At 46.3% G+C, this 27,274-nt stretch overlaps 1 protein-coding gene and 1 pseudogene across 1 annotated transcript; one reads left to right on the top strand and one right to left on the bottom strand.

Moving 5' to 3' along the window:
• The first annotated feature begins 6,001 nt into the window (after positions 1 to 6,001).
• On the top strand, positions 6,002 to 9,944 carry LOC149343771 (uncharacterized; annotated as a pseudogene).
• A 234-nt stretch (positions 9,945 to 10,178) lies between these two features.
• On the bottom strand, positions 10,179 to 15,102 carry LOC149343770 (uncharacterized). Its single transcript, XM_089542474.1, has 4 exons — positions 15,054 to 15,102; positions 13,866 to 13,878; positions 13,729 to 13,769; positions 10,179 to 10,426 (listed from the first exon to the last, which is right to left on the bottom strand). Exons 1-4 carry the CDS (start codon positions 15,100 to 15,102, stop codon positions 10,179 to 10,181), a joined length of 351 nt encoding a protein of 116 aa, XP_089398600.1.
• Positions 15,103 to 27,274: the final 12,172 nt, after the last annotated feature.

The following is a 27,274-nucleotide window of genomic DNA, read 5'->3' as shown; positions in this document are numbered from 1 at the left end:
GAAAGCAGAAGATTAGACAGCCGTCGCCGTAGCTCAGAGGTAGAGCACCGGACGCGTAATTCGGAGGTCGTGGGTTCGGATCCCACCGGCGGCAGTGGTTGTTTTTTCTTCTGCTTTTCTAATCAATTAGCTTTAAGCGATAACATATTCAGTAATATTCTAAATTGATCAACACCACAAAATAAATAAATTAAAAAAAATCCCCTGTGCCCCTTGGTTTCTGTGGCTGTTGGCTTCTTTCATATTTATAACGAGCCCCTCATTCCCCTTCCCTTGTTTGCTTAATTGCTTAGCGAGGGCCTCGGTTCTGGCAGCCTTGACGCCATAGGAAGCATAAGAGGGTTCTCACGCAGCTTCCACCCTCTCCGTTCGATGACGTTCTACGTCACACCTGCGGGAACTCAGGACGTTCCACGTCCGCCGCTTATGAACGTGGGTGGCCCTGATGAACACTCTCAAGGTTAGGTTACTTGTAAACATAAATACCCCCGAAAGCAGAAGATTAGACAGCCGTCGCCGTAGCTCAGAGGTAGAGCACCGGACGCGTAATTCGGAGGTCGTGGGTTCGGATCCCACCGGCGGCAGTGGTTGTTTTTTCTTCTGCTTTTCTAATCAATTAGCTTTAAGCGATAACATATTCAGTAATATTCTAAATTGATCAACACCACAAAATAAATAAATTAAAAAAAATCCCCTGTGCCCCTTGGTTTCTGTGGCTGTTGGCTTCTTTCATATTTATAACGAGCCCCTCATTCCCCTTCCCTTGTTTGCTTAATTGCTTAGCGAGGGCCTCGGTTCTGGCAGCCTTGACGCCATAGGAAGCATAAGAGGGTTCTCACGCAGCTTCCACCCTCTCCGTTCGATGACGTTCTACGTCACACCTGCGGGAACTCAGGACGTTCCACGTCCGCCGCTTATGAACGTGGGTGGCCCTGATGAACACTCTCAAGGTTAGGTTACTTGTAAACATAAATACCCCCGAAAGCAGAAGATTAGACAGCCGTCGCCGTAGCTCAGAGGTAGAGCACCGGACGCGTAATTCGGAGGTCGTGGGTTCGGATCCCACCGGCGGCAGTGGTTGTTTTTTCTTCTGCTTTTCTAATCAATTAGCTTTAAGCGATAACATATTCAGTAATATTCTAAATTGATCAACACCACAAAATAAATAAATTAAAAAAAATCCCCTGTGCCCCTTGGTTTCTGTGGCTGTTGGCTTCTTTCATATATATATATATATATATATACCGGGTGCATGTGGTTGTTTTTTCTTCTGTTTTTTTTTTCTTCTGCTTTTTTTTTTCTGCTTTTCTAATCAATTTTCTTTAAGCGATAACATATTCAGTAATATTCTAAATTGATCAACACCACAAAATAAATAAAAAAAAAAAAATCCCCTGTGCCCCTTGGTTTCTGTGGCTGTTGGCTTCTGTCATATATATATATATATATATATATATATATATATCGCTTAAGGCTAATTGATTAGAAGAGCAGAAGAAAAAACAACCACATGCCGCCGGTGGGATCCGAACCCACGACCTCCGCATTACGCGTCCGGTGCTCTACCGCTGAGCTACGGCGACGGCTGTCAATTCTTCTGCTTTCGGGGGTATTTATGTTTATTTCCCACCGGCGGTGTGTGGTTGTTCTTCTCCTCCTTTTGTAATCAATTATTTTTAAGCAATAGCATATTCAGCAAGATTCTCCATTATTAACACCACAAAATAAATATATACGTAAAAAAAAATCCCCCCCCCCCGTATTCCTTCGGTTTCGTAGCTGTTTGATCCTCTCATATGTATAACGAGCTCCTTATTCTTCTTCCCTTTTCTGCCAAATTGCTTAACGATTGCCTCGGTTCCGGCAGCCTTGATGCCATAGAAAGCTTGAGAGGGTTCTCACACAGCTTCCACCCTCGTCGTTCCATGACGTTAAACGTCACACCAGCGGTAACTCAGTGCGTACTACGTCCGTCGCTTATGAACCTGGGTGGCGCTGATGAACACTCTGAAGGTTAGGTTACTTGTAATCATAAATACCCCCGAAAGCGGAAGGTCTGACAGCCTCTCCGTAGCTCAGTTGGTAGAGCACCGGATGCGTAATTCAGAGGTCGTGGGTTCGGTTCCCATCTGCGGGATGTGGTTATTTTTTCTTCTCCTTTTCTAATCAATTATCCAGTAATATTCTTAATTGATCAACACCAAAAAATAAATATATGTGTATAAAAAATCCTCTGTGTTTCTTGGTTTCTGTGGCTGTTGGCTTCTCTCTATCTCTCTCTCTCTCTCACACACACGCACGCACGCACACACACACGCACGCACACGCATACATACGGGGCATCAAGAAAGATTTTTTTTACAAATATTACAAACAAATAGAATACATGTTGATACTTATTAGAAATCGCTACGCTAGATACCCATGCAAAAACTAAGTTAAACGCAGTCAAATATATGCCCAAGGGCCAATAAATGTGTAAAAGATACCTTTACGCACGTCCAGAAATGCATAAGTAAAGTATTGACAGCTGGTGTTATGGGTAAAATAAATAGTAAACCAAGGTCAGTCGCAGTGTTAACTGATTCCCTCCCCGCACAGTATAACTAGAGATAAGAAGTGCGACGACAATGGTAAATTATTTTTACGAGTTTTTTATTACGCTTTTCTAACGAAAGATAGAGCGTGCACATGACAAATACCAATCTGCATTTCATACTAAAACTGTGAAAGGACGATCGTAGTGACATCGGCTTATCAAAAGCGCTGCAGTTTCAGTACAGTTGCTGTAGCTTGGATGCTAGCACAAGTAGAAGGAAGGCAATCAAGAAGGAAAATATATCAATGTGATCCGAAAGTAATCAAAATAACACATGAAAAAGAGTCCAAAACAAATTTTAATGCACAATCCGGTTTTCGCGCTGGTAAACACCTCAAGATCGGCTTTGCAAATCGCTTTAAAATGCTTAAGCTATCAATGCTTGAGTGGCCATTTTTTTATCGCATTGAACACAATTTAAGCTGGTACTTAATGTTAGTTCCTCAGCAGCAGTGCATTTAAGTTGGGCCGCAAGAAAATACCTACAACAGTTTTTTTTCGAGATGTTTGCTATCAGGCATAATGCAAAAGGGAAACAAAGTTATACCTACAACAGTTGGCGCCATCAAATTCAACATATGACTAAGCGCGAAAGGCGCTATAAGTTCAATGCCTTGGCCTTCGTGTGAGGAGAAAGGTAGCCCAATTACAGCATCAGGGAGTACCGCACTCCAAATTTGCAAGTTTAATTATGGACCGGTTCTGAAAAAGTGGCAGGGGTCGTGGCGCTCACTTCCCTTCGCTTCCAGAATAGCTCCTGTGATTGGTAGCCTATAAATGAAGGCTACAGTCGGATACAACTTACGTCTGCACTGAAGCTCCGCCCACATTCAGCCTCCACGCACAGAATTCCTCCACGACGAAAAAGTAGCAGCTGGTTAAACATTTCCTGTTGCGCAAAAAAGAAGCTTAGCACAAGAAATTTTTATGGTTACTTTTCTCACAGTCACTCTCATCAGGACGAATGCCAGTTGACTGGAAAAGTGGTAAGGTCGTTCCAGTCTTCAAATCAGGCATGAAAGATTCACCTCTTAATTACCGACCGATTTCTCTTACAAGCGTACCCTGCAAACTCATGGAACACGTCATTTACACAAACATCATGAACTTCCTCGACTCTAACAACTTTTTTCATCCGTCACAACACGGCTTTAGAAAAGGTCACTCATGTGAAACACAGCTCGCTATTTTTCTTCATGATTTGCATGCTAATCTTGACACCAACCTGCAGACCGATGCCATCATCCTATATTATGCAAAAGCGTTCGACAAGCTACCACACAAACGATTACTACTAAAACTGTCGTACTTAAACTTGCCTACTGATATTTTAAAATGGATAGAATTCCTCGCTAATCGCACGCAGTTTGTCACTATTAACGATCACAATTCTAACTCCATTCCTGTAACATCTGGTGTCCCTCAAGGCTCCGTACTCGGTCCACTTCTGTTTTTAATTTATATTAATGACCTGCCAGGCAACATCAATTCTAAAATTTGCATGTTCGCAGATGACTGCGTCATTTACCGCTCAGTTACTACCATTAATGACCAAGATTCTCTCTAGGAAGACCTTAACCGCATTCAGGAATGGTGTGACGTTTGGTTAATGGAACTTAACCCTCATAAGTGTAAACGTATGTCTTTTCACCGCCGCCATAATCCGCTTGATTTCCCATACGTAATTAGTAACGTCCCTGTACAGACTTGTCTATAAGTATTTAGGTGTCACCTTGTGTAACGACTTGTCCTGCAGTGCCCACATCACTAATATTATCTCTTCTGCTAATAGAACACTAGGTTTTTTACGACGTCATCTCCGCCATGCCCCCGATCATGTAAAATTACTAACATACAAAACACTTGTCAGATCAAAATTAGAATATGCCTCACCTATTTGGAGCCCGCATCATGCTTACCTTCTCAACGCACTTGAAGCAGTACAAAACAGAGCAGCTAGATTAACTCATTCGTCATATTTCTACGACATCAGTGTGTCAGGGTTGAAAGATAAATCCGGGTTATCATTCCTCTCAGTTTGTCGTCGCATCACAGCCTTTGCTTATTCTACAAATCTGACCTCAGTTCACTTTCCTGCGCACCCTACATCGTCCCGCCAACCCGCATATCTCATCGCACTTCTCATCCTTTCCAAGTTTCTCGACCACGTGCCCGCACGGTTACTTTTGCAGCCTCATTTTTTCCCCGTACCATTGTGGACTGGAACGACCTTCCCAGAGACATTGCAGCCATCATGTGCTCCGCGACCTTCACTGATAATCTTCATGCTCATTTGTCATCTTGTTAACACTTGCCGCCAACGAATATTGTACCCACCCCTTATGTAATGCCCCTCACCGGGCCTTTAAGGAAAATAAATGAAATGAAATGAAATGAAAAAAAATATGAGCTCTAGAATTTTTATACGTGGATTGTTTGACATCGTCAAACAATAAAAACTTCATTTCGTTTACAGTTCCGAATGGCCAGCGGAGTAATACAAGACGCCGCAGACCGCGGCACAGAGTTAGCAACTGCTATTTTTTTAAGTTGTATCCGACTATAGCTACATATTAGGAAGTGCTGGCTCACGATGCGGTCCTATAAGGTGCTGCATAGCTCAAAAATAGAAAAGATGCCGAGCTCTTTGCAGTTATATGAAGCAGTTCCGTCGTATACGCATCGAAATATTGCAACCAACGTCAGTGACCTTTCCATGTATAAGTAAGTGCTGGTTTAAGCGTCGTTACCAAAGGACAGCTCGAGTGCAAAAGCTTATTGTAGTTGTACTTTTAAGTAGAGAGTGCCGTGAGCAGAGTCTCAATGTATCCTACTCTTTTTCCGATCACTCAGATAATCATAGCTAGCCGCTGTCGAGCGTACATCCGGCTTGTAGTTACAGGATTAGATTGTCATTTCAGCGCACATAACACTGCTAGTAACTCTGCCTCGCAAACAGGATGACTAATGCAGTCCATTACGGATACCTATCGAGTACAGCCGAAAGCTTAGCTTTATTAGATTAGATTAGAAGAGCTTATAGTTCGCCACCGCGTTGGCTGAATGGTTACAGCGCTCGGCTGCGCCCGGTCGCGGCGGTCGAATTTCGATGGAGCCGAAATTCTAGGGGCCCATGTACTATGCGATGTGAGTGCACGTTAAAGAACCCCAGGTGGTCGATAGTTCCGGAGCCCTTCTTTCACAAAATTAAGGTCATTTTTTGAAAAAAAAAAAAAAAAAACAGCGCCCCGCGGACGCATCTCGCCAGCGTGCGTCGTAAAACAGGGGAAAAGGAAGCCCCGAAGAGCGACTTGCTTTGTGCGTGTGGTTGCCCTCTCTACCACCGCTCGCCGGCACCACGCCAGTTGGATTGTGCCAGCCCATGACGTCGAACCTTCTGGAATGTCGGAGTCATTTCTGCTCGATGCTGACGGAGAAGGCGTAGCGTTGCGTGAGCTAAGACGTGCCCCCTCTTTCCTCACTCGCTCGTCGGCGGTGGCGCCAGACCCGAAAGATCTGGAAGCAACTCGAAACCAGTCTCAGCGCCTGACCAATTGGGAGGCCCGCCCGACGCGAGAACGAGAAGGAGCCTGCACAGCCGATATTTTGTGCATGTGCGCGCTTGCCTTGGCGCGAAGAACAAACAGACGTGGAGCTGGCCTACATAGGAAGGGCGTTGACCGCTGTCGGTCAGCCTGAGCCACCGTTTAAGCTTCATCGAAGCACACCCGCTCGACTTCTGGGACAACACCACTCGCGCAGCCCAGCGCGCGCCAGTCTGCGGGATGACACCGTCGTGGACCTCTGGTCTCAGAGTATCGCAGTGCCCAGGGAACAAATTGTGTTCTGTTTGTTTGCCTTTCTCTTGCGTTAGTGCACTTTAGGTGTAATAATTCCTATGTATTGTAATCTCTATCAAGTGTAACTTTGCACGAATTGCTTTTTTTTTGTTAATCACTTTGTATGGGCTCGTATGAGTGATTGTTAAATCCTGTGCATTGTCTCTTTGCTGTAGCGAGTTTGTTTTGTTTGTGAACCTTTGGTTCCAGCCCACTCTCTGGCTTGCGACCAGCGAAAGCTGTGCACCAAACGAGAAAACCTCTTGTCACTAAGCAGCTGGCCTCCGCTGAGCTTGCCACGCTTAGTCGAGGGCATCTGCTTTGTGTCTGAGGCCGCTACCCCAACACGCTCTGAGGGTGTCTGGGAACGCACGCTAGAGTTCGCAAAGTGGTAAAACCTTTACTACGGTGTCCGTTATAGCCTGAGTCACTTTGGGACGTTAATCCTCCATAAACCAAACTAATTTGCGCGGTGGTCCCTTACAAGTAAGGAGCGTTTGCTTGTGCCGGTTCACATTAATAAAAATTTTAAGTGGAAATCGTCGTACCGGAACAGAGCAGTACCAACGTCAGGAAACATACGTGGATCGATTGGACCGCTTTGAGAGATATCAGAAATCAGGAGGCGGAAGAGATCGAAATCGACGACATCGACACGTGGACCAACAAGATCCTCCAAGACGTTCTAAACTCAACCAAGGACATATAAACAGACCTCGAAACGAACAGAATAGATAGCCGACTGGCCCACCTCATCGAAGCCAAGCAGTCCATTCTCAACAGGTGGAGAAAACAACGCCTTAATCGTAGGCTACGAAAGAAAGTCGCAGAACTCAACAGAGCAATCGAGGACCACTGTCGCACGCTATATGCGCAACAGTGGAACGATATATGCAACGCTGCCGATGGCCAGATGCACAATAGGAAAACATGTAACTTGCTGAAGCATCTGCTCGACGAAATCAAGACTAAGTCATACCAAAGGGACCGACTGGCGTAACTGATCCATCGAGAAGTCACTAAACAAGGCGTCGATGAGGTGGCGAAACGCATCAGCGACAGATACCTGCCGACTACGCCCACGGAGTGCCACGGGCCGTACGGGGGGCTGCCCAACGCCCGTCTCGCCAGAGATATCGACGTAGAAGAAGTTCGCACGGCACTGCAGGACCTCAACAGCAGGTCGGCGGCCGGGCTGGACCGCATCACCAACAAGGCGCTTAAGAACCTCGACGACAAATCCATAGAAAGCCTCACGAGCTATTACAACAAATTCTGGAAAACTGGAACGCTGTCGACGCAGTGGAAGAAGGCCAAGATCATCCTGATCCCCAAGCCGGGCAAGCCATCCGACACGGATAACCTCCGACCCATATCGCTCACATCTTGCGTGGGCAAGGTGTTGGAGCATGTCCTGCTCAACAGGTGGCAAGAATACCGCGAGAAAGAAGATCTCTACATGGAAACGATCATTGGCTTCAGGTAGCATCTAAGTGCCCAAGACGCAATGATAAAACTCAAGCACCAGATCATCGACGGCAACACCGGCGACAACAAAGCAATACTGGGACTCGACCTGCAGAGCGCCTTCGACAAGGTGAAGCACTCGGCGACCCTATCCCAAGTCTCGAAACTCAACATGGGAGAGAGATCATATAATTACAACAAAGGTTTCCTCACGGACAGAACGGCCGAGCTCAGAGCGGGGGGCCTCCAAGCACAGGAGAAGAAGCTGGGAAGCACAGGCACACCTCAGGGATCGGTCATCTCGCCGGTGCTTTTCAATCTCGTGATGATAGGAGTGGCCGAAAAGCTCAGGAACATCAAGAAAGTCCGACATACGATATACGCTGACGACGTGGGTGGAAGGGGGCAGTGATGCCCACATCGAATTCACTCTACAGGCGGCCGTTGATGCGATCGAAGACCAACTCGACGGAACGGGGCTCCGATGCTCGCCGAGTAAGTCGGCGCTCCTCGTCTACCCGCCCGTCAAGCACCGCTAACCCAAGAGCAGCCCGAGAGAGTACGAGGCAATCAAAGTCAAGACCAGAGAGGGAAACGCGATCCCAAGAGTCAACAAGATCAGAGTGTTGGGAATGACGATCGAGACGCACGGCAGAAACGGCGAGACCGTTAGCCGGCTCATTGCGAAAGCGGCGAACGCCACGAGACTACTCAAACGAGTCACGAACAAGAAAAGCGGAATGAGGGAAGAGAGCCTGATCAGACTGATCCACTCGTTCGCCATATGTCACGTAGCGTACGTGGCGGCCTACCACAAGTGGAAGAAGAGCGAGAGAAACAAAACAGATATACTCATCCGCACAGCCTACAAGAGGGCACTGGGACTGTTCGAAACAACGAGCACCAAACGCCTCCTGCAGCTGGGGGTGCACAACACGCTAGAGGAGATAGCGGAGGCCCAACGCGCCGCACAACTCGAAACACTGTCTACGACCAAGGCCGGCCGGAAAATCCTGGACAACCTGGGAATTGGATCTCAAGGCAGGGAGCAGACGCAGCTCCCCGTCCCCGATGAGATCAGGCGCAACATCAGAGTGGACTCGATACCGAAGAACATGCACCCGGAGTATAATAAAGGGAGGAGAGCAGCGAGAGCCAAGGCGCTGATAGACCAGCACGCGGCCGACACACACGCACGCTAAGTTGACGCGGCTGAGTACGCCAAGATACACGGCTTCACGACGGTCGTCGTCGACGCGACCGGCACCGTTCGCACGACCGCCAGCACGAGATGCCCCAAGGCAGAGCAAGCGGAGGAGGTGGCCATCGCCCTGGCCATCGCCGACCGAGATTGCCACACGGTGCTATGCGACTCGAGGCAGGCGGTGAGAAATTACGCCAAAGGAAGGATAGCGAAGGAAGCGGTGCGCATACTGCAGGCAACCAAGAACGACGATGGCAGCGAACAAGTGAGAATCAAGTGGTTCCCGGCGCACGCGGGCGAGGCGTCAGACCGCAACGCCAACCACAACGAGATGGCACACGCCGAAGCGCGCGCGCTAACGGACCGCGCCTCGGTCTTCTGGCCGCTATGGTTCAGCACCAAGGACCGAATGACCGAATACGACGAAATAACCAAGGCGTTCCGCCTAGCGCGCACAGCACCCTTCCAACCCCTTGCTCGGGGCTGTAGAGAGTAAGCCATGTTATTCAGACAGCTACAGACGGGCTCACTCCCCAGCCCGTCGCTGTTGAACAGAATGTATCCCGAGACGCACCGGACAGACAAATGCAGAGTCTGCCGAACGGAGACGGCCGGCTTCGCACATATTCTGTGGAATTGCAGAAAGTATCAGGAAGAAGCTAAGTCTGAGAGGATCCCGACGCGACTGGAAGCAGCCGCAGGGAGCGACAAACAAGATGAACAACTTTGGGCCGTCCAGCAGGTCATCGAGGCGCTGGCCCGGCAGGGACCCAGCGAGCCGACAACGGCGAGCGGGGACCCAGGCCGCGCGACCCGCGCCCAGAGGACGACGTAGGCCCCGTCCGGAGCGCGCGCGTGCAAGCGCGCGTCCTACTGCAGGCCCCAAATAAACGTTTTCCCAATCCAACAAGCACAAGTAAGGAAAAACACGAACAATTTAGATTTTTGGCATAATAGCCGTATATTTAGCGCAACTCTCTACAGGAAAAAGTACTGAGTGCCATTGTAATGTGGCACTATTAAAAATAACATGGCTGCGAAAGCTTGAGGCATTTCCGATGATTTTCGTTTATCCAAGCTTGTTGAACAACTTCTGGACTCCGAGAGAGACAGCTCCCGAGATGACGCCACGGATGATGATTGGCAAGAAGTACTCAGCGTCTTCACTACTCAGGGTGCCTTCCCCGTTTGTGAGAGCACTCAAGACCTGTAGCACTTCTTCTTGCTCTTCCTTGGTCAAGCTTGCATCGCCTCGTAGGAGACGGCCGACGCTCTCCAGACTTTTTCCAGCCTTCAGCATCACTGCAGCTTCATCCTCTGCAGGGAAGGAAAACGTTAGAAGAATTAGTGATTGCAATTGCATTCAAAGCACGTTTTTTTCGGTGCAAGCGACTTAATGGGTCTGGAAGTAGATACAGAGGGAAGTCATCACGCGATCAATGGTTCAACGGACTTGAGGCTTAGGGTGCGATATTTTGCAGCAGCAATAAGGCCTCCGGGTGTGATATATTTAGTTTAATTGCAGGCTTCCCTCGAACGAATTAATTAATATTACGTCAATGCATGAAGCTCGGCTAGTTGGTTTTGGATCGCAAAAATTTAGCGCACAAGACCGGACGAGAACAGAGACGACAACAAGAGCGCCACGAGCTGAAGCTTTATTGCAAGCGGAGCATATAAATAGAAGCGTCTGTATAACAAACAGAAACCGTCAAACCTTCACAAAACAAAAAAACACGCATGCGAAGATATGTGAAAGATGGAAAGCCACGGAACCTAGCTCTTTAGATAGGCAAGCTGCTTCTCTAGCAGGGATGTCGAAGGCTCACTGAAACATTCATCACCCATTTAGTTTATCGCAACTGCTTCTGCGATTTCGCGCGTGAGATATGCCGATATTTTTTTTAGGATCCAACAGCACTGAAGATTCGGTTTGCACTCGCCCTCTTGGCAGCCTGCGCTGCCAAGACATTAATTAGCATTACTGTGGTGTGGTAATTAACGTTCCTTTTTAACGTGTCAGCCAGGTCTTCCGTTGATCAAAAAAAAACTTCAGAGAGCCGAAACGCACTAGTTTCTATGTGAATATCCAATGATCACAACATTCTTCTGAAAAATCAGTGAGTAAGTGTGAACGGTTGCGGAATGGTCACCAGAAAGAATAACGCGTTCTCTGTTCTTATCTTTCCTCATATCATATCTTTCTTTCATATCATGTCATGTCTGTTCTTATCTTTCCTGAACATAATGTAAAGATGGAGTGGCAAGTAAAAGCCCAAAACTAAAATGGACGATAGTGATGCTATAATAAATTAGCAGGCATGGAAAGTACAAAACGGAGTGCAGAAGTGATGTGAAGACAATTTGGCCACACATAGACGGATTCGTTAGGCAGAGATACCGCAGGCGTACAGTATTCAATGCAAATTTTATACTCCAAATTAAAGATCACCTCTTCTGCTCTAGAGATTCACTGATACTTCCAAAGGGGCACCCTGCGACACAAAACTGAAGTTCATAAAGTCTGCTTGATCATAAGAGGGTCTTTTCGATCAAAAAAGAGAACCCCCATTCGTGCGGGTCCATAAGTAATTCGGGTTGGTGCCCGTTCAGAATATATTATAAAGATTGCGGAATCTGAATGATGACAAAAAATATCAGGCGACATTTTTTTCACATCACGAAAATTAACGGTGCATAGTGAAGAAAAAGGAAGCACCACGTAACTGTAAAGTCAGCTCTTTTATCAGAAAGAACACATTGTGGCCGCTCAAAAATCGATTTCTCTGCTTGCATTAGTGACAGGGAAAGTTTCGCGTTTTTTCCAAGAGCTTTTCCCCAGACTAGTTTGCTGGAGCTAGCTGTAAATAGCCTAGTCTCTGAAAAGAGGACATGCAATGAGAGGAATAAGCATTCGTAAGTGCCACAAAGTGGGTCCGAAGTGGGGCCGTGCGGGGCCTATGCGGGCAGCCCTTGTTTGGCTCGTGAGGGAAGCTCACTTGGGAAACATCCGGGTTCTGCAACTGGGGCCAAGAAGGACCCGGTTAGGGCTGACCACTGATTACCGCGAGTACCGCATCTTTCAGACACTTTTGAACAGCCGCATTTACAGTGCTCACATTGACGAGCACGGCCGAAAGCACCTCCAATACCGAAAGGGGACCGATGTGGGCTCAGCAAGGGCAAGCCAAAATTGGACATGCCATTACATTCTCCAGTGAGGCCGAGGTGGGTATTTTTGGGGACATTCGCATTGTCCAATGAGACCGATGCGGGCTGTGGCCACTGCCGGAGCTACAGCGGTTTTGTGTGGACTGCCTTACAAAGCTTAGCCCCGGTATCCTTGCATAAACCCACGAACTTCCGTGGCATTTGCCATCATGGCATTTGCCCACAATCCCATATGGCAGCTATTTCGGCACTTAGTGCAACGCATGCTTTTCAAACCCGCCGCGGCCCTTTCGGAACCTACATTGGTCTCTTGCGGCCAGCCTTATTAAGGCTAACTCATGTCCTTGGTGCATAAATCCCACATTTGCGTTCTATGTGCCATCAGTAGCCCAGAGAAGGCCTTTGTGGGTTACATGTAGACCCGCCCACTTTAAACCTCACCGCGGCGCATGCGGAACCGATGGCAGTTTTTTACAGGCAATTCCATTTGGGCTAGCTCAGATGTTTTAAGTATAAAAAACATTTGCGCTGCGTCTGCCGTGAACTGCCCTACAAGGGATCCATGCAGGCATCATGGAGGTGCCTGCATGCCTGCCTGACTGCAGCATACTTGCATGCCTGACTGAATATCATATATTTGACTTAAAGTTAGTCCTTGCATAGCCTAATATGGGATGCATGTGTAATCAACAGATGCAAGCCCAATTCGGTATTGCCCAGATATTTCCTAGAGGGGATTACCCAGCTCGTACCCAAAAATTTTGGACGAAAGTATTTTTAAGCGGGAAATAATTTATTAACGCCACTTTTTCATATAATGTAATGTTTCGCTGTAACAATGACGGTATTCGCAGATCACGCAGTGGCAGTCTTGATGTTTTTTTATTTCTATTAGGGTTCTTGCTATAGTAAAACCCGTTCCCCATTGGCTTTCTCTCTGGGTCCTAACTATAGAATGCGATCGATGGACACACTTTAAAGGAAAGGTTTTTTTTTACATATCAGAATAATGGACAATTACTATCGATATTTCCATAAAAGTATCTCCCAATCTTAAAATTTTGAAAATGTTTGTCCGAAATTTGTGTACATGCAAGCACCCACGTGAGACCCACAGGGATCATATATTGTGTCCTATTCGGATTGTTTTATCGAAATAACACCAGGGGCAGTGTTCTTGCTAAACTGTGCTTCTATGCGCTTGTTCATTAAGTTAGCTGCACAGAGCAGTCTGGAAAGGGTATTCGTTTCAAACTAAAATAATCTAAATTGCTTGCAACGTTACCCCCTTTTTATGGGATATTTAGGTAATTCTTCGGAGTATCTCGAAATATGAAAGTTTTCCCAATTATTGAGTTAGCCACGACAAGATTTTTTTTTTCTAGTTCAAGGCGCCTTATGACCTAGTAAAATTTTGACGGCTTATTTTCGACTGCCGCTATTCTCACCTTTCGACAGGACTGGTTTGTGGAGGTCCACTTGCGGGGCTCTGTTGATGGGACGGAAAAACAGAATCACTCCGATATTTCGATTCCGAATGCTACGGATAGAAAATCTGCGATTTGTAATAATAAAATGTACTTACACTGAAGCTCCATCTTCATTAGGCGTGAAAAAAATATAAGAAAAAGAAATTAGTATTGCAAGAAATCATGACATCTCTCAACATTGTAAAATAGGCCCATTTCCAATCCGAAGTAGTCGTAGCTTTTAAAGGGAAAGAAAGAAGCCTAGTCGATGTACGATTACCTGGCCCACATTAGCTCTGTTCTGTGTTGCATAAAGGCCTTCGGTAGTTTCTCTTCGTAGTCAACCGATAATGTCAATCTTCTTTTTATTTTATTTTAATTTCCCGCACTAGCGTTTCGCCGCTTTCTATTTATGTTAATTATCTTGTATGGTTTGGCTGCCTGTCAGGCACTGCCTCCCAAGCCGTCACTGATTTTGGCAGGCCGGATTATATCTACTGTTTCTTTTTCATAGCAATAAATATTATTATCAATATAATTATTACCAGAAAATTTTTTCATGCTTTTGACATGGCCGGTACTGTCTAAAAACCCGGATTTTAAAGTACTCAAAACGGGCTTATTCAGAAACCGTCTGTTATTTCCACATATTTTCTGCACATCTACGCCTGATTGGCTAATAAAAGACTGCACATGCTATCAGTGCTGTGTCCTAAAGATGTGCATGTAATGCCAAGCTTTTCTTCCTCCTCTCTGTGTTCCTGGTTAAAGGCAAGTTCTACAGTTTAAATAGTAATTTACTGCAGGCTAAGTGCATCGAAAAATAAAGCATCAGGGAGCATTCGAAAGAACGACCAAAGTTTTTCTCGATCAGTTTAAAGGGTGTCATCGTTCCGAAGCATGTCCTTTAAGTGTGACGCAAAGGCCTAAAAAGTATTTCGTCTCATTCTTTTTTGAAAAAAACTCTTAACCCTTCATGACTATTTTTAACTCAGAACAACTTGAGCGAATAAAGACTATCCTTGTATTTGCACGTATAGTAGCGTTGTGATGTTCGCATTTGTTTCTGATTAATTGATCAATCTGCATAGGCATGCAGTCTGTGATTGCGGGCGGTCAAATGTTTCTAGTCTACAAAGCAGCCTTCCACTTAAAAGAAGGCAAGTTTCCAGAGCAAAATATCATTGGGCCTAAATGCTAGTTTCATTCTCATCACTACTAGATTAGATGCTAAGGTTAAGTCACATGACCCGTGGAGCAAAAGGTGAATTTTCGGAATCCCAAAGAAATTTTTGCATACTCACAAGCAACGGCGATGAGAGAGAGGAGGGTGAGCCACAGGCAGGTCTTCATGATGAAACTAGCTGTAGGGACAAACAGGTAACCGAAAATAGAGAGAAGGATACTTTCCTAAATTAGTTATAAACAGGTTGCATTTAACATGGCATCATCACTAGAAGCTGAATGCAGGAGAAAAAGGCCATCTTGGCTGATTACTTTCAAGGCATACGCTAATCATTCACTATTTCAAGAATACCTGCCAAGCGCCGAAGCAATGTTTCTTGCTTCTCCCATTTTGTAACCATCAGAAAAGAGTATGGCAATGCTTAACAAGCAATGCAGATGGTTGAAGTTGAAAGTTGGAATTTCTTCAGCATCGGAAGCTTCACCCAATAATTGAAGCTTTTCATTGCTAGCAGGTCTTATAAGCAAGGAATTTCCATCCAGAGTGAAATTGCTCATCCGAACTCTTCTTTTCACGAGATAGAGTAGATATTACGATTAATATCGTAATTACCTGACAAAATAGGACTACCAATGAACCCTGCTATCAAGAGCATTGCACGCGCTCAGCAGAAAAACAAGAAGTGAATTCTGTTTTCATTGTATCTGAAGTAATATTTTTGTGTTCATTTTTTATCGCGCATTTTTTCTATCCTCAGCATAATATTGTTACGCCGCGCTGCGGCGCTGGCGCACTGCAGTGCAGCGGAAAGAAGAAGAAGAACTCGGTGTGCGCGAGACCGTGGTGGAGCCCGCCTGACGCTGACCGTCCAGTGACGTCCCCGATCCCGACTTGTAAATAAACCCGTTCCCGTCCTCGCAACTTCGTGACACTTGGTGGAGGTGGGGTTTTGACGTCCTGGATCCTATCTCCGTTCGCAGCAGCCGACGCTTGGCCGGGCTACCACCCGAATTTCCCCTTATGGCTACCCGCAACGGCACAAATCCACCACCTGCCAGCACCTCTGAGCCGGGTCCACAAACCAGCCGGGACAGCTCCGAACAGGTCAGGTTCTGGCCGCCTCAGCGCGAGCCCCGCATGTTTTCTGGCGCTGCGGACGAGGACGTCGAGGAGTGGCTCAAGCACTACCAGCGTGTGAGCAAATACAACCGCTGGGACAAGTCGATGCAGCTTATGAACGTTGTGTTCTTTCTTGCGGGAACGGCACTTTTATGGTTCGAGAACCATGAGGACGCACTAGCTACATGGGACAGTTTTGTCGACGAGCTCAAGGCGTGTTTCGGTGACACGATATCGAAAAAAAAAGAAAGCCGAACAAACACTTGCCCAACGAGCTCAACGACCTAACGAGACTTGTACAACGTACATTGAGGAAGTCCTAAAGCTGTGCTCCACTGTAAATCGCACCATGACTGAAGACGACAAAGTCGGCCACCTCTTAAAGGGTATTGCTGAAGACGTCTATCATTTCCTGATAACGAAGGACGACCTCGCCAATTCGTCTGATGTCATTCGTCATTGCCGAACGTTTGAGGCCCTCAAGACTCGCCGCATTTCCCCCAAGTTTGGCCGTCTTTCCAACGTGCCCATCGTCGCCAGCGTGGACTTTGCGGGCAGTGACGACCTTGCTTCAATCGTCCGACGCATCGTCCAAGAAGAGCTGAGCCAGCAATTTCAACGCCCCGCCGCTGCTCCCGTATACAACGCATGCTCGCTACAGCCTCCACTCCCTGAGCCACAAGTCAACTGGGCCAGACAGGCCTACCCTGGTCCACGCACTAATACCGACCAAGGTCGCGTCTCTGCACCTCCAACGTACCAGTCCTATCCCCGCTCTGAGGAAGAGCACTATTCTGCGCCTCGGAACTCCTACCCCCCTCCGAGCGACTTCCCCGGTACTTACGCTCCACGTGCGGCCCTAGTTTGCTACCGTTGTGGTCGTCCTAGGCATACTTCCCGTTACTGTCGGCGTCGCGACCAACCACCCCGCTTCTTCACACAATCGTCGGCCCGACCGTCCCTGGCTTTCCGTGGTCCCCAGTCCTGGAACCCTCCTCGTGACTGGCAGCCACGCCAAGACCGACCCTTCCGCCCCAATTCTCCCAGTTCCGACCGCAGCCTCACACCACCGCCTTCGCGACGTGGCCGTTCACCATCGCCTCGTCGTCGTTCTTCCCCACCACCGCCGGAAAACTAGCTCCTGCGGCCGACCATAAGAACTGGGACACTGTGCTACCGTTTGTAACATACGCTTACAACACCGGAACACACGACGTCACTGGATACTCCCCGTTCTTTCTGCTCTACGCGCGCCTACCACGCACCTTTCTGGACACGATTCTTCCTTTTTCTGACCATCGTGATCCGTCCATTGCGCAGACTCTCTGCCGTGCGGAGGAAGCGCGACGACTAGCTCGCCTCCGAACACTCAGTGCACAAGTTCGCACCAAGAGCCGTTACGACAGTGGACACATTGCGGTGACGTATGAGCCCGGTGACTACGTTTGGCTGTGGACGCCACTGCGTCGACGGGGCCTCTATCAGAAATTCCTCGCAAAGTACTGCGGCCCTTTTGTTGTTCTGGATCGCCTCAGTGACGTTAACTACACAATCGCCAAAGTCACCCCAGGCAATCGCCGCTCTCGCAAGGTCCAGGTCGTTCACGTCGCCCGTCTTAAACGCTGCAGTCACAACGCTGACTAACTCGCTCGAGGTCGAGCTTCGACTGCCCCGGGCGAAGTGTTACGCCGCGCTGCGGCGCTGGCGCACTGCAGTGCAGCGGAAAGAAGAAGAAGAACTCGGTGTGCGCGAGACCGTGGTGGAGCCCGCCTGACGCTGACCGTCCAGTGACGTCCCCGATCCCGACTTGTAAATAAACCCGTTCCCGTCCTCGCAACTTCGTGACAATATTATTGTAGCATCACCTGAAGTACGTTGCACTGACAGCGTAAAGGATGGCCTTTTGTTGCCATTTGCGTAGTGTCGATTTAATGATTTAATTCTTGTTCTTTACTGTTATTATAACGAAGTATAAAATGATCCGCTTAATGCGTACCTCTTACTTCTTGCCAATACTTATCAGGCGCTACGAAACTCGGGGCTCAAAATCCTTCGAACTTATAGAGAAATCTATCAAGTGTCTACTGTATTTACAGCGCAATATGTACGACTGCCAACATATTTTTAAAGGTCTATGTTCCCCTAGAATGAAAGCAATTGAGCTTTACAGGGTGCGTAGCAGTATCTTCCAAATACACTGATGTAACCGAAATTATACCAGGTCTGCTGTAAAATGCAAAGAGAGCAATACACATTACAATATTGTAAAACAAAAGACTCCATTGAAAACATTCAGAGTATGTCTGCTGCAAAATGTGCGAGGACAAAACACTTCACAATCTTGCCAAAAAAATTACACCGTTTAAAATACTAAGCTAAGATCTGCTCAATATACAGGAAGAACTATGAACAATAAAATCTTGTAAAACAGATTACACGATCTAAAACACAAACCGCAGGTCAGCTGTAAAATACCGAGAGAACAAAACACAAATACCTGAAGAGAAATGAACTCGATAATAGAAGAGCCCACCATAGAACTGGCTAATAGGAGGGTAGACTTCGAATTCGATAGTGGTATTTCAAATACAGAAATGTAGCGGCCTCATTAGAACATTCAGGCAGAGAGAGCTGGGCTGATTTAAGATCGATCATTTCTCTGCGACCTTTTGTACAGTTTCTTAAAGGATAACTGTTAGCAAAAGTAAAATGTTATACTCACCAGAGATCTTCGGAGCAGCCGCTGTGCCGTGTCACTTCTCTGCTCCCTTTTTATACTCAGTATCAGAGGGTGTGTGTGAGTCTTTCTTTCGTGCGATGAGGTCAGTTGTCGCCATTTTATCTTAACGAGAATACATGCCACGTAGGGCATGCATTAATATCGGCCATTTACATGCACTGCAACAGCCAGATATGCTTAAGCGGAGACACAAAGAGGGAGAGGAGGGCTGAGATTCCATTCGAGACTTATTAACTGCGAGAGAAGGAACTAGGCGACAAAATGTACAACAGAATAGCAGTATGTCACTGCCCGATTCGCGACAGGACGCGCTGGTTGATAACTGTAATACACGCCTAGAGCGAACAGGACAATCAACTAAAGCTGAACTTTTACAGCTGCATATCACGAATACAGATTTCTAATATTGCATATAACCATGCATTCTTGCTGACTGTCCAAACATATTTCTTTTCAATTGCGATAGGAGGTTTGTTTTTTGTAAATAAAGGCATTTCTGTTTCCTGAAGTTGCTAATACCCGCTGCTTTTTTTTTTAACAATGAATGTTTAGGGTACTGCAACACTAGTCTTTCCTACACAACGTTCACTCGTGCCTTTACATTTTTGTTGAACTCTAAAAAGACATTTAAGTATAAGCCTATACATTCTCTAGGGCTTTATTTACACTTTATTTCATATGTAGCTATCCAAGAACTTCCAAGAACATAGTGCTCACGCTACCTTAGGGATCAAATTTTTCCAGTTTAATTTTAAGGGCAGTGAAAAGTACTTTTTGGAACTACAAAGAAAGTATGCGGTTTGCAGTTGTCAAGCATGCTGGAAGGAAACTTTCCTCTTTCGTAGTCGGCACTGTAAGATGTGTGTGCTGCAATTTCAGAAAGGATGTATTGAATGTTAGTTTTATTTGTAGAAACAATCTAGGCCATAAATGCGTATACAATGGAACAATCCGTTTATCGAGAGTTTTGTAAAGCCTCTTTTACAGAAAAACACTACGTACTGAGGAGAGGAGGGAAAAGAAAATATTAATAATGCAGAGATCAAAGAACAGTACAATGTGAATGGGGTTCATATTGAGGTAATATGGAGCTAGTGATATTGCATCTACATGTCTTTTGAGGGCACCTCGATTATTACAATGATCCCAAAGAGATAAGATGTTGAAAATCCTTCCACTGGACTACTGCGCGGAAGAAAGCCGTAAGAATACCAATTTGTGGCATGTCTACGTCAATTCCAGTTGGCTTACAAACGCCTTTTATCTTGTCGCTCTGTCTTGACGAAGAAAACTGCAACCATTACCATTAAAACATTTTTTGTACATAGGCCAAGCGCTGCTTTATTTCTTAAGGCGATTAATTAAAAAAAAGGAAAGCGCTTGACCTGCGCAGGTGAATTTAATTTCTCTGTTGATGGGGAATTTTCTACCTTTCATCGTGGCAGCACCAGCTGAGTCATTCAGCGTGTATATCTAACGTTCACTTATTAGACCAAGGAAGCTGAAGAGCTTTGATGAACTCAGACAACCTCTGAATAGTAGATTGCACGTATCTACTACCTTGCCGTTGCGATGCAGCGTTCTTTATACCGTGACGAAGTCGGAGCTCGCGGTGGCACCGGACGGAGCACTGGCATTCAGCCAGAGCGGCCACTAAATCATTCCTTGTCCATCGTTCATCGTGCCTCATTCATCGACTGGCCGCCGCGTGATATTTGGTGGAGCTTGCGGGGTACCACCCAATTCTCAACCTCCTGGACATCGTTTTTCGGACTCTGTGTCTACATCCTTTCGTCGGCTGTGGGTTCCTGGTCCGCGTCGTCCGGGTTCTCTCCAGTGTGCCAGACACGAAACGACCTCGGCGTTCCTCCCCCGCCACCCTACACGACGAAGTGGAACCGACGCCATGACCGACCCGACCAACCGACCATGCGGATCGAGACACCGCTCATAAGTAAAGACACCATACCCCTGCCCATGCCGTTCGGCGCACCTAGGGGCAATGCCACCTGCTCCCGGCGGCGAGCGGCTGAGAAGCTACATGAACAAGGACTCATTCGCTGATTTCATTCATCGTGGCGGCCAGCAGTACACTACCTTGCCATCTCAGTTGCACCGCCATCTCAAGCTCATCCACATTTCGCGCGCATCTTCGCCAATGTCTTTCAGTCAAGGTCGGGACGATCGCTCAGAGGCCCCGTGCGTGACGAAGAAGACGAAGCTGGCAGCGAAAGGGGACGTAGCGCTCGCGGTATACCCGCAGCCATTAAATAATCTATTGTGCATTGCGAACCTGACCTGATTCTTCGGCTGGTCGCCACGTAACAATATTAAAGTGATGGCCTTAAAGCCCCCTTACGCAGAAAATCCGGAGTCGCTGTCTGCGTTGCGGCGTATAGGGTGGCGTTTGGTGGCCCAGAACCAAACTGAGTGGGCAACCTAGGTGACGTGACCTTGTGGGGTTACCGCAATGTACCCTCCGGATTGTGAGCAAAGAATCAACCATGGAAGGGAGCCGTTAAATTAATGGTTGATCGCAAGGGATTGCTCGGGAAGAGCAGCTTGGGTCGCTCAAGAACCACCAGTGCAGTACCTTCCATCTGAGTTGTGCGCCGCATCTCATAACCTCTGAAGAATGATCAAATGCGCATATATGGGCATTAATTCATTAAGCTATCTCGTCGTATCACTAGGGCGGAGGTTAAGTATGCCCTCTAAATTTTACGCAAATGTTTTCACGATAATCATCAGCGCCTTTTGCAAGCTTTTTTTCTGCCCTAACTTTTTCCTTGTGCTTTGGAGCTTTTCTAGATTCAATTCTCTACAGAGAGTGTAATAAATAACTGTGTTATGCTTCAATTCAACAAGAATGACGTTATCCTTCAGTTCAGCAAGAATGACAAGGACAAATACGCCACTGCAGGGACAAAGTTGCTCACCTTTACAGCAAAATATGGAGTTAAATTTACACTTTGGACAGCGATGTTCGCAATTTTGAACATTCATCTTTCTGCAGAAAACATGACGATATTCCATCGGCAGAAGTGTACAGGACTGAAGCAGGACTTCATATTTTCTTCAAGGGCCCGTGAGGCAATAAAACTGTCCTAATTTTTTTCATTTTTGGGGGGGATTCATATTACAAAAGTCTGTGGCATACATTCGCTCTCTGAACATATGCTGAAGAACAGGCTAGGTGTTGCGTAAAAAGTATGAGCAGCCAACTGGAATCCTTTCCGGTTAATATCCCTGTCTTTCCCCTCTCTATCTATCTATCAATCTATGATATCTGCATATAGACTGCTCTATGTTGGTTAACTGTGGTTTTTTGGCTTGTTGGTGCATGACAGTCAAACGAACAGTATAGGTTCAGCAGAAGGCGAGGACACAAAACGGAGGCCAACAGCACTAGTCAGTTATGTCGTATATTAAAATGCGCAGGAAACCATCCCCATTTTTGGTAGCCCTATACTCCGTTTAATACATAGCAGTCAACGCTGCCAAAGGTACGAAAGTAGTCCGCTGCAAAAAACAAGCGAAATGCATTCGTCCGCCTCGCGTCGTGGCTGAGTGGTACGAAGCGCGCGTCTGTCTCTTCATTTTATAAGGGGCCGAGTTTCGACTCCCGGCTTGGCTTGTTCTTTTGTTTGTTTATTCTCTTTAAAGGTTTATTAGGTAGAAACTCGAAACTGTCAAACTCTAATACCTACTTCGAAAAACACAGCGCTGTTTACTTCCTCCGAAGGGAAAAGGCAGGCATTCATACGATGTAACTTGAGTCGGATGGCGTTGAGTGCAAAGCTGTCATATTTAACACTGCGAGAGCTAGATATCGTCACCCCGCTAGGTCGTTTTTGCGGTGATCTTATTTCAGTAGAGAGACCTTCTTTCTTGAACCTCGCAAATTTCAGAGGGCTCACCCCGGTCATCTCGCCCACAGTTTTGAAAACTCCACGCACAGTCTTCTCCGGGAAGCGCTTCCTTACGCTAGAGTAAACGTTGACAATCACCTGCTTGCAGTCTCTAGAAATTTTCGGAGACTTCAGCTTGGAGAATAGGCGAGCACGAGATGCTTTTGAAACCGCAGTGGGCGAAGAAAACAAGCGAGTAGGAGATAGCAGTGCCATTTTTGCACACTCAGAAACCGAAAGACGAAAGCAGACGGCATCACCGGCCGGCCTAGCTGCGAAAACCTGATACAAGAGGAGCCGAAAAAACCAGAAAACTCTGTTTTGAAGAACGTAAAAAAAGCAATCTTTTTGCTAAATAAAACACTTTTATTGTTATACTACAATATTGACCAACATTTACATTACTTTACTTTCATTACTCTTTCCACTTTCAACGCACTACATTACGATGCGGACGAGAAGCGCGAACAGGCGCCGCAGCCTTCGCTGCGTTGACTGCTATGTATGAAACGGAGTATAGGACGAATCCTAGAAGTTCTTATTTAGAGCGGAACTCAACGCCCCATTCTGTATGCGAGGCCAACTGATATCTGCTTTAAAATAGCGAGTAAACGTGCCATTAGGAAACATTTTTGTCATTGAAAGTAATTAAGGAATGAAAGCGGGTAGACACAGGCATTTCAAATTGAATAGGATTTATTTTGGTAATGCTGACACACTCATTAAGCTAAAACGCACGGTAGAAGCGACGGCGCGATTAATCCGCCGCATAGCTAACCGCAGACAAGGGGTGAGGGAAAGAGATTTATGCCGACTAGTGCAAGCCTTTGCGCTAAGCAGGATACTCTATACCATCTCTTATTTCAAATTTTCGAAAGCAGAAAAGGACAAATTGGATAGCATGATACGGCAGGCCTATAAGGCTGCGTTAGGACTCCCACTAAATGTCTCAACCGAAAGGCTTATGAGGTTAGGAATACATAACACCTACAATGAACTGAAAGAAGACCATTTAATGGCTCAAACAGCGCGATTAGCCAATTCCAGAACTGGCAGGAGTATTCTTATCAGGCTCAGAATTAACTTTCAACCTACGAATAACGATGCTAAAGTAGACTTACCCCGCGGCTATAGGACGGTCCTACTAATCAAACCACTCCCCAAAACCATGCACCCCTTACGCCATGAGGGTAGAAGACAAGCAGGAGCCAAAGCCTTACATAACAAATACAGACAGTGCGCTGGAATACTTTATGTAGATGCGGCGGTATACAAACATACCAATGCCTTTGCAATTGTGGTTGTGAACGAGAATGGTGACAACATCGTCTCGGCAACAATACAAACGAAATCCTCTGAAACGGCAGAAGAGGCGGCTATAGCCCTCGCCCTAGCGCATTCCCAAGAGAGAATCATCCCCAGCGATTCCAAAATGGGTATCAATAATTTCGCTAAAGGGCGAATTACAAACACCTCCCTTAGAATCCTTAACGTAACCAAATTCTCACCAAAATATTCCGAATTGATATGGGTCCCAGCCCATTCGGGGAATCCAGGGAACCAGGCAGCCCAAAATAAATCCCGAGGTTTCGTCGACCGGGCAGTGGATGAGTCTGGCTCCCTGAATTTCACGAAGGACTCCATGATCACATATCATGATCTCACCAATCATTTTAAACTAGAGAGGAGAATTTTCCCCCCTCCAGACAAAAGACTTACTAAAGAACAAGAGGTTACGTGGCGTCGTCTACGGACGATATCGATACGCACCCCATCACTCCTCTCGCACATTTATCCAGATCTTTACAACCCAAACTGCAAACACTGTGGCCAACGTGCTACCTACGATCACATTCTGTGGGACTGCAAAATAGAGCCACCTCCGGGTGATCTATTTACAGCTCCTTCTCTCGAGCGATGGGAGACCGTGCTGGCTAGCTCTGACCCCAGAACGCAAGTTTTGGCGGTGGAGTGGGCTGACAAAGTCGTCGAGGGCTATGTACTCTCGACCACTTAACGCGACCTCTTGCCAAGCTCTTTCCGGCGAATAAAATGTTTTACAATCAATAAGCACTGCAACATCGTGGTTTTCAGAAAAACTGGGTAGGTGAACAAAAACAACCAGAGCCTAATGAAAAGCTCTGAGGAAAAAAAGTATCTTGCGTATGATTCCTACTTGGAAGAGGCGGTCAAGATTTCAGCCTGATGTCAGACGTCCAACCACTGAACACCATCAGAAGACGTGAATCCAGCGCGTGTAAGGGGCAGCGAATGTTTTATTATGCAACTTTATACCTTAGAATACCTGCAGTACTGATATCGAATTCATCAAACTGGTTACAGCCGGCCAGCGTCGACCTGTAGCATTTTGTTGGTGCCTTGTTTAGAACTGTTTGATTGATTAAGCTACTGTGGATGCCGGTAAATCTTCGATGCATGCTTTAAGGGTCGATGATTCAGCATGAGGCGCTTAGGACTGTGGGAGGATATAGAGCGCTCAGTCACAGTAATGGCCTGGGTAAGAATTGTGGCTGGAAGAGGCAGCTATACTTGAGCGCCGGATTATCTGACAATGTCGGCAGCAGCCGGAGACACAGGCGCCATCGTGTGTCTCGCAATCAAGTGCTGCTTTTGGGCTAGGTTTAGGAGCTCTGCACCTTCGGCTGTGCCAAGGAGGGAAGGGTTTCCTATTAGCTAGTTCTGTCTTGTTTTTCACTTTGTTTAATGGGCTGTGCATTTTGTAAATCTTCTGTATATAAACTTCAGTTCATTTTTTGCTTACTTCGCTCCGTTGTAAGTCGTCATTAAACCGTCACCGACAAGGCTTGTCGGGAGCAACGAGGCATGTCGGGAGCAACGACAAACCACTTCAAAATGTACATTTCGCTGCAAAGCAAACAACCATCCATAAATTTTACTCATGTTTTATCGCAACAAATTTCAAGGCGTAAGCCCAACTTGCCCCATTAAGGGAAAAGCCGTCTGTGTTTTTGTGTGCGTGTGCTTTAGAACTCGATGATACCTATAAAAATGGCGTCCTCACGCAACCTGGCAGATTGCGGTTAAGTTAAAATTGGGAGACACCGTGTTTAACTAACAATTATGGTTACTCAAGGCTTTTTAAGGATCGCATAGCCATGTCACGTCCTGAATCGGCACTGTAAAAGACTTGCCCACACCTTTTAGAGGACAGATTCTACGCACAGGTTGCAAGGCTTAAGAAGACTGGGTTTCTAAAACACTCTTGCAGGTTAAGCGCAGATGGGCCTTGTGCTAATGAAAGGCGATTGCCCTAAGGCCCCAGAAGGTTGTGGCGACAAAAGGAAGAAAGAATTGCCGATACCACACCTGCACACTCCCGCCTTCGCCCAAAAAAGTTGCGCCCAGGTTTGGCATACCGGTGGTTTTTATAGCTGAGGACGAGGTCGTTGAAATATGTTCAGCGGTCAGAAAAAAGCTGGAAGAGTCGAGGCCCTATGCAAGAAGGTGCACTGTGAAACACACCAACAGATACGTGCCGTGCAAAACAGGAGTTATGTACAAAGTACTGCTCTCATGCGGCACACGGGAAGGTGCCTCAAAGTTCGCGTCAACACGAGTGGTCACTGAGCGCCTTGTCCGCTTCTTCGATTTTTTTTTTCATCCGTTGCTGTGACGATGGAAGAGAAAATAATGCAGTATGTTCCCCGGATTTGAGGGATACCGGCGTTGTACGCAGTTTTTGAAATTGAAAAGATTTATTTCAGCAGAGCAGTTACAGCATCTGCTGCAGGGGCAGAGGCTAAAGGCTGTGGTGCCTGACGAGGCCTCTGTCCCTCTGCAGTCGACGGAAGTGCAATACAAATTTGAGCATAACAAGAAGGTAAGTCACATAATTGAAACAAATGTGGGTAAAGTATGCCATTATAATCACAACATTAACACAGTATGATAAGTAAAAAAAAAATGCAAGGATATTATACAGAGATTTTGTTCAGTAGACAATACATTGAAGGACACTTATAACAAAAATAAAGTGAAAAACCATAGTACAAGAGAAGGATACATCCTGTGTATGCATGTCATATGTACTCGTCACTCCCCGTACAAAACACCTGATATTATTAGGACATCTTTAATGTGCTTTTTGAATGTGCTAATATTAGATGCGAAATTCAAGTTACCTTCAAGTTTATTGAGAATCGAAGCCATTTGATAAGGAACTGTTTGTTTACCGTAATTGGTTCTAGTTTTTGGTATGCGTCTTTTATTGTGTCGGAAAGGATAAGTGGAGTTTTCTTCCCTGTCGCAAATGTGAAGCTTCCGGAGTTGTACGAACTGAAGTAGTTTATAGTAGTATAGCTGGTCAGCCCTCAGCATTTTATATTTTAAGAACAAAGGAGAAGTTTGTAGGAGCTGGTAACGTCCATAATAATTTTCATAACAACGTAATATCTTTTTCTGCAGTATTATGAGCTCATTGTAATTACCCTTTGTTGTGGTTCCCCACACCATCATCCCATATATTAGTTTTGAATAGAACAGGGAGTTGTACAACAATTGTTTTAGCCATAGAGGAATTATGTGCCC

This window comes from Amblyomma mixtum, chromosome 5 (assembly GCF_055824585.1).
Source record: "Amblyomma mixtum isolate Tamu chromosome 5, ASM5582458v1, whole genome shotgun sequence".
Taxonomy (NCBI): Eukaryota; Metazoa; Arthropoda; class Arachnida; order Ixodida; family Ixodidae; genus Amblyomma; species Amblyomma mixtum.
The sequence above is the reverse complement of the archived record's forward strand: the minus strand, read 5'-3'. Positions and strand labels throughout refer to the sequence as shown.